This window comes from Carassius auratus, chromosome 19, assembly GCF_003368295.1.
Source record: "Carassius auratus strain Wakin chromosome 19, ASM336829v1, whole genome shotgun sequence".
Lineage (NCBI taxonomy): Eukaryota > Metazoa > Chordata > Actinopteri > Cypriniformes > Cyprinidae > Carassius > Carassius auratus.
The window spans coordinates 11,872,578-11,885,542 of NC_039261.1; the positions used below are offsets into that span (position 1 = coordinate 11,872,578).

Genomic DNA, 12,965 nt, shown 5'->3' on the forward strand with positions numbered 1-12,965 from the left:
CAATGAGCAGATTGATCAAGGCCCAAAGCTCAGCCAGCCTTCTCGCAGCACTCTGGCCTCAGGGGGCGGAGAGGGAAGTACGCTCTCCAGCAATGGGACATTGGGAGCCGACATAGGTGGAGTTTTTGTTGCACGCGGAGGGACTGCAGATGCAGGTGTGAAAAAACTGGATGAAAGAGTTATTTTTGATGCTCTGAAACTCACTGGTGACCCTCAGAGTATGTCACCTGTCGGAGGAGTAGGCACTGCAGTGGTCATTCCTGCATCAAATTCAGCTGCCGTTGGGGCAGCTGTTGTGACCAAAAGGCGACACCAGGGCAGTGACAAGAAGGACAATCCAAATCGGCGCTCCTGGAAAGCTTTCATGCCCCCTTCTTACCCTGAGTTTGCAGAACGTTTAGAGCTTTCACCAGGAGAGAGTGGAGAGAAGCGTCTGTCTGGGGCTGGAATCCCAGTCTCCCCTCTCCATCCTGTACCATCTTTACTAGCCTCTTCTATTCCTTCTACATCATCGACACCTTTGGCGCCACCTTTTTCACCTTCCCCTGCCTCATCTGGAGGTCCTCAAACTCCACCCGTCTCCAGCTCTCCCTCTTTCACTCTCACAGTTAGTCCTATACCTTCCCATCTTCCGCATCTGCTCAAACAAAAACAGCCCCTTCAGCTGCACTCTCACAAACCGGCTACTGCTCTGTCTTCTCCCTCGAAAGAACAGCCACCCTCAGAGACTACTGCTTTTGATCATTCAGACTCTATACAACCTAGTCCTAGTATCTCTCAGGCTGAGAGAAACAAAGGTGAGCAGAGCAAACAAACTCAAGCTCCAATGTGTGTAAGAAGTATATCTGAAGAACCACCACACAACTGGGATACTACTGCAGCTAAAACCTCTGATAATGAGCGAGACTCACCCCTACTGGAACACGACCAAGACACTACTCCGTTAATACCCCCAAAACCGGTATTTTGTCCCCCCACTAAAGCCCGTACCTGGCCCCGTAGTATGAGGGGTAGTAAAAGGTCACTGGGGCATGGGAGGGTTCTTCCTATCCTGCCCCCACTGCCCCCAGTTCTTGGCGAGGAGAGTGATGAGGAATCTTTGTACCTGCTGGATCCTCCATCGCCTTTCCTGCAAGAAGGAGAGGGACTTAATTATGGGGGGTTGCCCCTGTCTCCCTGTATTAGTCAAGAGGGTGGTGAGGAAGGTTTATTGGGCTGGCCTCCTCCTGCTAGTGGGCTAAGGGAAAAGACTGCCTCAGAACTTTGCTTTGAAGAAGATGAACGCAGAATCTTGGAAGAATTGGAGGATGAGAAGAATAAAGAACAAGAAAAGACAGAAGAAGAAGAGAGACTAGAGATGGAGGAGAGAAACTGGAAAGCGGTGTTGAAGCTGGAGAGCAGTGAAACAAGTGGTATATCTTGGGAGGTAGAAGAGGAGGAATCGCAATTGCAGGACTGGGAGACGCAACAACTTGCATCATCAGGCCACTGGCCCCTTTTGATGCCACCTGTAGGATTTGGAGGCTCAGAGGCCCCCAGTGCTTCTCCCTGCCCCAGCTCAGAGGCAGGTTCAGATGAACTCTTTCTTGAGCTGGAAAGACAGTGTTTAGAAGAGGACACAGATAAATCAACTTTTTCTGAGCAGAGGGATCTTTCTCATACTTCTGAATACTTGGATACCTTTGACAACCTGCTTGTGATGAAAATGGATCAAGTTGATGCCAAACATGAATTTGACATCAAAGAGCTGTATGATGAAGATGGTGCTGTGATGTCAGCACGTAGTGTCACCGATCACGTAGAGCACACAGTTCCGACTGAGCCATGTGTAACACAAATGAATCAAAATTTAACAGAAAGCACACAAAGCTGTTTTTCGGTTGAAGATATTGACCAAAGACTAGACCAACTGCAAAGTTGTCTTCCCTGTAATAGTGAGGGTAATAATCATGACCAGGATGATTGTACTTCATGCATTGTTGATGCAGATGCTTTAGATTCTGAATCCAGTGGCATTCAAACCTCACACCAAGATGGGACTGTGCCATCTGATGCATTTCAAACTGTGAGCTATAAGCAACCACAGAGTGATTCAGATTTAGGCAGTGGAGCTTCAGATCATGAGCAGCAAGAGGATGAGGGGGTAATGAAACAAGATGAGACATCTGACATTCATATGTCCTTACAGCATGGACTTCTCCCCTTAGAGAATTTGAATTATGCTGAATGTAATGTGAATCTCAGCATCTTTATGACAGGGGTGGAAATCGAGGACAGTATTCAACAGTCCCCAGAGGTCCCTGTCTTGGAAGATGAGGGAGAAAAGGAAGTTAAGAACAGTCACTATGAGACTGTCTATCATGAGGATGCTGTTTCCTCTGAGCCTGCTCAAGTAACTCTGGAAGTGACCTCTGACCAAGAGGGAGCTTCTTCAAAATCAGAGAAAAAAGAAGAGATTTCAGTCTCTGTGGAAGTATTTGTTCAAGAGGAGGTATCTTCACATGAGTGGGAAGTAACAGAGGCTGTTCAGGGAACCACAAGTACACCAAATTCAAGTGGCTCATACACCCAGTTAGACTCTCCGAATATCAGTATTGAATCTGCTCCACCTTCCCCTCTGTCCCCGTCGACCACTAAACATGAGTCAAGAACAGCAGGACTTGACAGCAAAGATGCTGATGCTTTTGTCACAACAGATAGTTTTGTTTATTTAGCTGTGGCTGCGCCACCTCAGTATCCTCAGGAATGCCCCTCATCTCCATCAGTAGAATCATCCCCTCCGAGCCCCCTCCCAAAATGCTGCCCTGAGCCAGAGGAAGGGGCATTTCTCTCCTCCGATAGTTTTGTTTACCTGGCAGCCCCTGAGCGGCTTGTGTCCGATGGGGGCTCTGCTTGTGAAGATTGTCAGGATTTGGACTACGAGTCAGAGGAAACCCGATCAGGTGTTGATTTTGTACTTGGATCAATGACTGGGGATAGTGAATGGGACTCGGATGGATCAGGCTTAGACCCTGTATACCAACAGAGAGACCAGTGGGAGGAACTAGAGCCAGGTCTTTTACATGGTCTTTTTAACGAGGGCGAAAATGAGGCAAGCTCCCAGGAGGCTGTGGAATCACGTGAAAATGACTGTGAGGACCCCTGTGAAACAAGTTCTGTGGAAGAAATCTCACCACAAAAACATGACCTTGATTTGAACACAAAGGTAAAAATTTATTTGTTTAATGTGGTCAAACAGATATCAGGTCAATACAGGGAATTAACTGATTGTATCAACATTTAATTGTGAGTTTTTCTTTAGTCTAAAAGACATTTAGACCAGCTTTCTAGCTAGCAAACATTTAGCTCTTGACCTGGTAATGGTTGGCAATAGTTGATGATTTCCCCTCAGTTTTTATTTATTTAATTTTTTTCTAAGTGCTCCTCTACCTGAAATTGTTTTGGGATACACTGATTTAGAATCACCTTACCACTATTCCTGTGAAATCTACTAATGTTAACCTTGGGGGGCTTTCCTGAAAATAGTTGTACTTCACAAAGCTTTGTGGTTGTTGTTCACTAGTGTTCAGTCAGTGAAATAACATAATTTAGTGCTGCAGTAAATGTTGCCCTAGTTTTATAATAGGGATCAGTTGGGCTAAAGTTAGCTTAAGTTAATTGTGCTTTTCACTGCTCCCAGTATATGATTGGAGAAATGTTTATTGAATTTACTGAACATTAATGGAGCAATATGTTTTGAAGGAAAATTTAAATGTTGAATTCAGCAAAAGTATTTTTCAATGTAAAGATTCTAAAAGAGTATTAAGAATACAAATTATATTTTATAATATGGTATGATTAGTATAATATTTTAAAATATTATGGTTTCATTATTATGGTGATTATTGGACACCAAAATTAATTCATGTCATGCCAGCCGATGGAAAAGTCTCTCAGCTATTTATTATCATGTTAATTATTTTGCCTTTAGCCCCAACAGCAGGGGTGCTTTTACCCCAAATACCATACTTCTACATATTCTTCAGTTACCGAACAGCTGTTGATTTAATTACCTTGAACAAAACTGAATATCATTTACAAGTTCTATGTCGGTATATATTTTATAAATTCTTATTTGCTACATAAATCTATAATATATTATCTTTAGCTGAGAAACAAGATAAATAAACATTAAATATAAGATCATATTAGCAAAGAATCAACTGTGTTGCGGCTTGTGAGCATCAGCCAGGGATCAGACAGATATTTATATGCATAGTAAAAGTGCTTTTGGTGCTATCTTGAGAATAAACTCAAATTTAGCCTGCTGCACTTTTAGTCCTATTTTACACTACAAAGGAGCACAATATTGTCTGATCAAAGTACTAGTGAATGGGTTAATCTTCCAGCATATATCAGCATTGATCCTTCCGGTCTGTAAGAGGGTGTTTGTGTTTAGATTGAAGGGATATGTGTGTGTGTTTTTTTTTCATGGAGATCCAAGCACAGTCTTCTTTTGAATGACTGGTTAATTCTTGTTTGTTAATGATAATACACATAATTACGATTGTCTGGGATGGTTTTGAGTTCATAGTATGTGTATGTATCCTGGGATTGATTGTCTATTGCAGTGATGGCACATGAAACACAAACATGCTTGCTGAGTTAAAAAGCATGCTTTCTCCAAAGTATTCAAACCCTAGCGAACGTTTGTGTGTTTGGTTACAGGCAAATGGATTTGTGCACACATTTGCATGGGTTTGCTTTTTCTGCCTGTTTGAGCACTGCTTTGTCTAAGCGAGCACACCGTGTATGTGTTCGAAAGAGATTTAGGAGTCAGAAAACAGACAGGAATGTTTTTTTGTAAATGCGTGTTAGATTTCTTGACATAATGTGTGTGCGCGCCTGACATTCTCTCTCGGCTGCCGTGATGAGGCCTGTGTCTGCTCTGTTTCACAGTGACAGTGGTGGGTGGCCGAGAGACTGCCTGTAAGTTCTTAAGCTCACTGGATAGTTATTGCATTACTGTCTCTATCAGTCTGACTGGTCATCCACATCTCATTTGACCCTCAGCCTTAGCCAAATCTGCCTTTCTGCATGGTCACTCTCAATACTCCCTGTCCCTTTAGATGTAATCAGATGCAGGAACCCTGTCAGGCTGGATTTGGGTAGAGAGGATTATAGCAACTGATGGACTGCAAACAATATTTAAACTCAGTTGGGATTGAAAACTTTAAAGAACAGAACAAAATGCCTGATTTGAGTGGTGGTTATCGTCCAGTGCCAAACAAACTTCAAATCCCACTCCTGCAGTCTCATGGTACTGCAATTGAGATAAGGAAGTGAGAAATAAACATCAGCCTCTAAAAGAGGAGCCACAATTGCCAGTAACACACAAACACTGTATAAAGTTGTTAGAAATATAAATAGATGATAAGGACATGTCAGTGCTATCAGTGCAAGGACAGACTCTCACCCCCGTTATGCTCAAAGCTGAGGGAGTCCACCACAGACCTCGGGAAAGATCTTTGTAATCTTTTGGAGCAGTTCTCCTTTATGGGCCGTCTCCAGTGAAATCGCACACTTGCAATGGAGGCTGTTTAGAGGGCAAAGTTAGAAGATTTTGCAACAGCCTGATCATGTATGAACAAAGAGTCTCTATGGCAGAGCACCTGGTAGTGCTCAAATAAGAGCTGCATATAACATTCAATAACATCTGAGACCCACAATCAGTTTTGAGTCTGTCCAGGGTAGGGTTTTAGTAACGGTCAGGTAAACAAACGCACCAACTGATATGCACAGTGGAAAGGGAAGAGGAATCAGGGAGGGAGTGAGCACCGATATTACGGCGTATGGTAACAGCGGGTATATTTGATTGTTTGGATAATGATGCCAATGAAAGACAGTGCGCAGGAAACACCTGTGATGAAAGACTGTTGTAAACAAAAGAGCTTGAACAAACTCTGCAGCTCCGTTGGCACAACCACAGCCATAACAAAGCAGTCACAAATGTTGCTAACTCATTGACTATGTTTTTAACATCATTTACTCAGTATTTATTAATGGAACCTTGTGAATTATGTTTTTGTTAGAACATTTAAGTCAGATCAAATTAAGCCATCCAAAGTCCTTTAAAAAGGAAGAAGAGATAAAGACGAGGAACTGCGAGGCCGGAAAAACACAGGAGGGGAAAGCAAAGACAGGAAGAGTAGGACTGGAGAGTGTGTTTTGGAAAGTCTCTGTAGAACAAGAAGTTTGTTAATGGCTATGTTTTCACTGATTCAAAATAAATCTTATTCCTGTGATTTCCTGGGATGTCCAGAAATTTTACATTTAAGATTTTCTCCGCAAGACAAGATAGACTTTTATTAGTTTTTGCTGTTTTTAGACATTTATAGTATTTCATTTTTTTATTGTATGCTTTGATTATTATGCTTTCAAGAGGAAATTCCATGCCTTGATTCTACCTATGCTATATTTGTCGAACATAAAAAAATACCTTAAAAATACCTTAAATCATTCACAAAGTATAGCCTACATTACGGGCCCTATTTAAACGATCTGAAACGCAAGTGTCAAAGCGCGAAGCGCAAGTAACTTTGTGGGCGGGTCTCGGCGCTGTTGCTATTTTCCCGGCGGGATAAATGGCTCTTGCGCCCGGCGCAAATCTAAAATGGGTTGGTCTGAAGTAGCTTCATTATTCATAGGTGTTGTTTGGGCGTAACGTGAAATAAACCAATCAGAGCGTCATCCAACATTCCCTTTAAAAGCAGGTGCGCAAGTTCCATTATGGATTGCTATTATTATGGCGTATTTACCAGGCGCACGCCAGGAGCGGTTCACAGCCGAGGAGACTGATGTTCTTGTAAGAGCAGTGAAAGACAGAGAAGTTGTGTTGTATGGGGATGGGAGAAACCCACCCAAAATTGCGTCGGTTAAACAGGCGTGGGAGGAAATAGCCACAATTGTTTCATCGATTTTTTTTCCTGGTTCTTGACGGACAAACATATTTGTCAGATGTCCTTACATAGCCTATATGTCTTGCCACTATTGGGCAAACAGGTCTGATCCTTAATTACTACAATTAGCCTGAATAATTTGTAAGCTAGATTTATGCCTATTTTTTCACATCTTCGTGGCACACCAAAATGATTTCCGTCATCTCATGTGTTAATATTTTTTTTTAGTGTAACAGTTTATGATTTGCAAAAATAACTGTTGCATCTGTGTAGATTACAATGAGGAAAGTGTATGCGCGTTGTGCACGCTATACATTATGGTCAAGCATGCGCCCTTAAAATAGCATAATGAACAACGCGCAACGCGCCACTGACTTTAGACTAGGTTTTTTCTGGTCAGTGGCGCAATTGTTTAATGGAACAGCAAAATAGCACCAGGGATTGTTTGCGCTGGAACACGCCTCCTTTTTTGCGCTGAACCGCCCAGGGAGCGCAAGTTCATTCACTAGTTTAGCGACGTGCTTCTGTGGAGGGAAAAGCGCGCTTTGCGCGGGTGCAAAATAGGAATGACACATGCGTCGGTGTACAAAGTCAATTGCGCTGGGTGCAAGATAGGGCCCTACGTCTAGCATTTTAACATGCATGCATTTTTTTTTTCTATTCAGCAACAGAAATTTCACATACAGTACCAGACAAAATACACTTGAGAATAGTAATAAAGCCATCCAAATTATGAAATAATGCAAATGGATTTATGGAAAATATGCAGAAGCCAAATGGTGTTTATAACATTGAGTCATTCATTAAAAAACTCAACTGTTTTGTATGAAATTCATACATAAGCACAATTTAAGTCTCAAAAGACCTTTGAGATAATGAAAAACATAAATTCATTTGGGTGTGTCCAAATTTATTACTATACTATAATTACTATAATTTAGTCTGATTGATTTTATCTTGCCTTAAGCAAAAATTGCATGAGAATAATTTATCTTGGTGCTTTCAGATACAGAACAAGGTTTAGAAAGCTCAGCAAAAATCAGCACATAGTGTGGGGGATATAGTCTAGCCAGCTATTATAATATTTTCTTTACTAAAATCTGGGCATACACGGTATGGAGTTGTGGTTTGAACTGAAGTGAGAGAAACAAAAGACTCCAATGGCAGTGATGTTGTGGGTTGGCGGTAGGATGGAGTACTGCCAGTAACTAAAAGTGATCTGTGGGGGTTTGTGTGAGAAACAAAAGAGTTGAAAGTTTGGTGACAGAAGAAACTGAGAGTGTTGGAGACATACGTGTGAAGCAGTTGCGTGTGTGTGTGTGTGTGTGTGTATGTGTGACCGGCCTGCTGGCCAGATTGGTCGAGAGCATTTGAGTGGAATGACAGGCATCCTAGATATTTTCCAGAGGCCTGCATTACAAGAGTCAAATGCTCTCTGAGAGAATGGGTAAGGAGAGAAGAGATTCTTGTTTGCACTGACCCCTTTCTGTTGTATGTATGTTTATAGCTACTTACATATGGACATGAGCATCCTTATTTAGATTTCAGAGTTCTGACAAACTTAATTTTCTCTCTTCCTGTTGTGAATTGTTGGTCTTAGCATATCTAATATAGATATATAATGTCTATGAAAAATTAACAGCTTTCCCTTTTATTTGGCAACACGAGTTGCGCCACAGATGCAGATGAATGGCTTTATTTCTGTGCTGGTGGCTGAAAAGTGCCAAATGTGATGAATGATCAGGATTAAAAACGGGAAATGGCTCCAAGTATATACACTGAGGATGAGGAGGAGGCCTAGATGATGGATTCAGGATAATGTTAGACAGGATATAGAGAGACAAAAGGGGACCAAACACTCTTCGTTGCATAGACACGGACATTCTCACAGTCACATATACTGTCGACAAGAGGGTGGAGCAGGTTGAAGCTGTGGTTCATTGTTTTGAGGCCGACAGACATCCTGTTTGAAGCAGGAATGAAGCCCCTCGCCACAAGGCAGCTGCAAACAAACACACACTCAAACACAGGATTTAGGACTTCCCCTTAGCTTTATAGATGATTACCTTTGCTATCATCTAACGCTCAAAGTTAATCTTTAAAAACTAATTCAGTTACACTGTTAAATTGTATTCTTTATCTTGAAATAAAATTATTTTTTTCATAATATACATTATATGTTGGGATGCCTAAATTTACATTTAAAATCCAATGGGACTGAGGGCATAGGTCACATGAATGTAGTACTTCAGAATTTCATTCATGCTAAATACTTTTTTATTGGTTGTGGTTTAATAGCAGCCATGAAAATAACTATGTGCTTTAATGGTATAGAGTATAATTTAAATAATGGTGCATGTGCATCCTAGTGCTGAGAGTAGTGAAATTGTACAATCCCCTTTGACTTCCAAATCCATTCTGGTATATAATGCCCACTTCATGTGATCCAACTAATTCCAATTGGTTGCACTAAAGTGCCTTTCCTGTTTAATAGTCTGTTTCTTTGAGATCAGTCACATTACAGGATTAAAATGGATTTTATGTTGACTTTGGTAACTGCTGGTCATGGCGTTGGTCAGGGGTGTTTGGCAACCTGTATGTGGTGAACCACTGTGTTGGATGTTCTGTCAGAGCTGAAGTGTTGGGCTGTTGGGGAAATAGAGCTGTAAAGTGTTGCTGCCAAGGCACTGTATTTAATTTCAGTTAATGTGTGGGGGCTGAAATCTGCTTCCCCATTTATAAATGGCCATGCCACCATTATCATGTTGTTGTGTTTGTACAGCCTTGACCTGTTTAGACACATTCTATCATATCACATGTCCAGTAGCAGAACAAGTGTCCAGTAATATACTCAGGTAATTTGTTCTCTTCCTTTCGTTCACTCTTTAGGCTGTAGAAAGGGAGCAGATAGACAGCATTCAGCCCAAACTGCAACATGTCAACGCTGTGGGTCAAGGTCTTATCCAGAGTGCAGCCAAACACACTGACACCCAGGCGCTGGAACATGACTTGGAGACCACCAACCTGCGCTGGAACTCCCTCAACAAGAGCGTAAGCTTTTAGCCTTTTATTTTAGCTGACTGATAGGATTAATTAAATATTATTATTATTATTATTATTATTATTCATTTTTTTAATTCACAGGTTGCTGAAAGAATTGCACAGCTGCAGGAGGCCCTGTTGCATTGTGGGAAGTTCCAAGATGCTCTGGAGCCGCTCTTGAGCTGGCTGAGTGACACAGAGGAGCTCATAGCCAACCAGAAACCCCCGTCTGTTGAGTACCGTGTGGTCAAGGCACAAATTCAGGAGCAGAAGGTTAGATTTGAATCAAATTTTAATGGTATCAGTTTTTTAAAAGGAAATTTAGTTGGAAAAACTTTGTGATGTCTTGATTTCGTAGCAGACTAATTAGAATAATTTATCATGCTAGATTAAAAAAAGAATTTTAATTTAATTAACTGAGGTTCCATATTATTCCTAGCTGCTGCAACGGTTGCTGGATGACCGGCGTGGGACGGTAGAGATGATCAGGGCAGAAGGAGAGCGTATCGCTGCTACGGCTGAGACACAAGATAAAGACAAAATCCAGAAACAACTTAAGAGCCTAGGAGAGAGATGGAAAAATCTGCTGGAAAAGGCCAGTGCCAGGTAAACTCCATAATCAGAGCAATATGGACACCCAGACACAGCCATAAAATCTCTTAATCGAATCTCTTACTCAGAACTCAATCACTTGGTTGCTTTACAAGGCCATAAAAACCGAGTAGTCATAAGAATATAACACAGATTTCCTCCTCACGTCATGTCCTCAGGCAGCGGCAGCTAGAGGAGCTGCAGGTGTTGGCGCTGCAGTTCCACGAGGCAGTGGAGCCGCTCGGTGAGTGGTTGAGCGCCACAGAGAGACGCCTGAGCTCCGCTGAGCCAATGGGAACCCAGACCTCCAAAATCACACAGCAGATTGTAAGGCACAAGGTAGAGTATACACAGCACCTGGGAGTCTGCTGCCAGAATCATTGCTGCCGAACCAAGATCTGTCATTTTAGCAAGCGATTTTCAAAGTGTCAAGCATCATTAGACTGACTAGAGATGCAGAGGAGAGAACAGATTGTCAGTCTCCTGTGGTTTTAAATGGACTAGTAGGAGTGCGGTTATCTAAGAAGGCACAAAATTCAGGTCGTGATCCTGCCCACGTTCTTTCCATTTTGCAGTTTAATTTCATCATGATTTTGTGTTTCTCATCTCATCTCGTGTTGATTCACATATCATTTTTTGCTCACATCAGTTAACTATGATTTGTCATTATTCGGCATTGTCATGTTTGTTTATGTTTGCATTGTTTCTTTTTGTTTCTTTTTCTCCTTCTACTCATTCAATCACGTCTCCTCTTGACTCTGGGCTATAATCCCAGGCTCTCCAAGAGGAGGTATCCTCTCGGGAGAATGGTGTAAAACATCTTGAGACTCTCAGTCAATCACTGCACCCGCTCAGCTGTGCGGCTGATCGTGATTGGCTGGGCGAACGTGTGGCGGCAGTGCGCAACGGGCACACGGAGCTGCGCGATTGGTGCAGTCGAAGAGAGGTCATGCTGGAGCAGGCCCTGGCCAATGCACAGCTATTTGGAGAAGAAGAGGTGGAAGTCCTTAACTGGCTAGCTGAGGTGGCCCAGAGACTGGATGAGGTCTCAGTGCAGAGTTATCAGCCGGAGCTACTAGAGCAGCAACACAAACACACACTGGTATGATTCTGAAGGTCATAGCTGCCCAGGATCAACAATAGTGTATAAATCAGATTAGAGAATATTAATATGTCACTCAGTAAGGTCAGAGCTATACTAGGTCTGTCATTCAATTAAAATGAATGATGTGATATTCTGATTAAATAATAAATTGAATAGCATAAACCAATGCAGTGTATTTATTTATTTATTTATTTGTTCTTGTCCCCTTGTATTATGTCCAGTGTTAATGTTTCTACTGCTGGCTCCCTACAGGCTCTTAATGAAGAGATTATCAGCAGGAAGAAGACAGTGGACCAGGCCGTTAAGAACGGACAGGCTCTGCTTAAACAAACCACTGGTACTTTTCCATCCAGCTCTTTTGGTTCATTGGTGTATCAACAAATCCCTGCTTTGACTGTGATCATGTCTGATCTCTGTGACAGGTGAGGAGGTCCTGTTGATTCAGGAGAAGCTTGATGGCATCAAAAGCCGCTACGCAGAGATGACAGCGGGCAGCAGCAAAGCCCTCCGTACTCTGGAACAGGCCCTTCAGTTAGCCACGCGATTCGCAAGCTCGCACGATGACATCAGCCAATGGTTGGATAGCGTGGAGGCGGAGCTTAGCAACATTGAGTCAGACACAACACCAGCCTATCAGGACAGACAGAGGGTGAGGATATCTACCGTTTTATCTTTTTTTAAGTACTCATGAATCACTTTTTACTTTTTTGTCTTTGCTAAGCCAAATACATTATTTATGCATTCTGTGAATTCATTGTTTTATGTCGTGTGTATGTTTGGCTCAGGAGCTGAAGTGCGTGTCTGCTGAGAAGAGGTTAGTTCTGGATACAGTGAATGAGGTGGGCAGTGCTTTACTGGATCTGGTACCCTGGCGTGCACGAGACGGCCTGGACCGCCTGGTCGCCGATGCCAATCAGCGTTACCGCCAAGCTGAAGAGACCATCACACAGAGAGTGCAGTTAGTACAGGCTGCCATCCAAAGGTCACAGCAGGTACTGCAACAAATACACACAGCCAAAAACATACTTGACTTCCTTGAAATGGAATATTAATTGTTGTAAAAAATAATGGTAACACTTTAGTATCGGAACCAATTCTCACTATTAACTAGTTGTTTATTAGCACACCTATTAATAACCTATTGACTGTTAATTAATACTTATAAAGTGCATATAGGTAACAATTTAGTATAGGGACCATTTCTCACTATTAACTAATTGCTTATTAGCATGCATATTTAACATGCTGGCTGTTTATCAGTATTTATAAAGCACATATTCTAAATGACC

At 42.1% G+C, this 12,965-nt stretch overlaps 1 protein-coding gene across 25 annotated transcripts in view; it reads left to right on the top strand.

The window, feature by feature from the left end:
* The window catches only part of LOC113119418 (microtubule-actin cross-linking factor 1-like), a 167,392-nt gene that overhangs the window by 132,302 nt on the left and 22,125 nt on the right, over nucleotides 1-12,965 (top strand). For 21 of the 25 annotated variants that reach the window (XM_026288897.1, XM_026288898.1, XM_026288900.1 and 18 more), the window contains 8 exons: nucleotides 9,828-9,989; nucleotides 10,083-10,253; nucleotides 10,420-10,586; nucleotides 10,751-10,910; nucleotides 11,347-11,673; nucleotides 11,929-12,013; nucleotides 12,099-12,325; nucleotides 12,462-12,668. In XM_026288897.1, the coding sequence (XP_026144682.1) occupies nucleotides 9,828-9,989; nucleotides 10,083-10,253; nucleotides 10,420-10,586; nucleotides 10,751-10,910; nucleotides 11,347-11,673; nucleotides 11,929-12,013; nucleotides 12,099-12,325; nucleotides 12,462-12,668 (1,506 nt within the window). The remainder of the gene's footprint in view (nucleotides 1-9,827; nucleotides 9,990-10,082; nucleotides 10,254-10,419; nucleotides 10,587-10,750; nucleotides 10,911-11,346; nucleotides 11,674-11,928; nucleotides 12,014-12,098; nucleotides 12,326-12,461; nucleotides 12,669-12,965) is intronic. The other 4 variants (XM_026288906.1, XM_026288907.1, XM_026288895.1 and 1 more) reach the window with 1 other exon arrangement.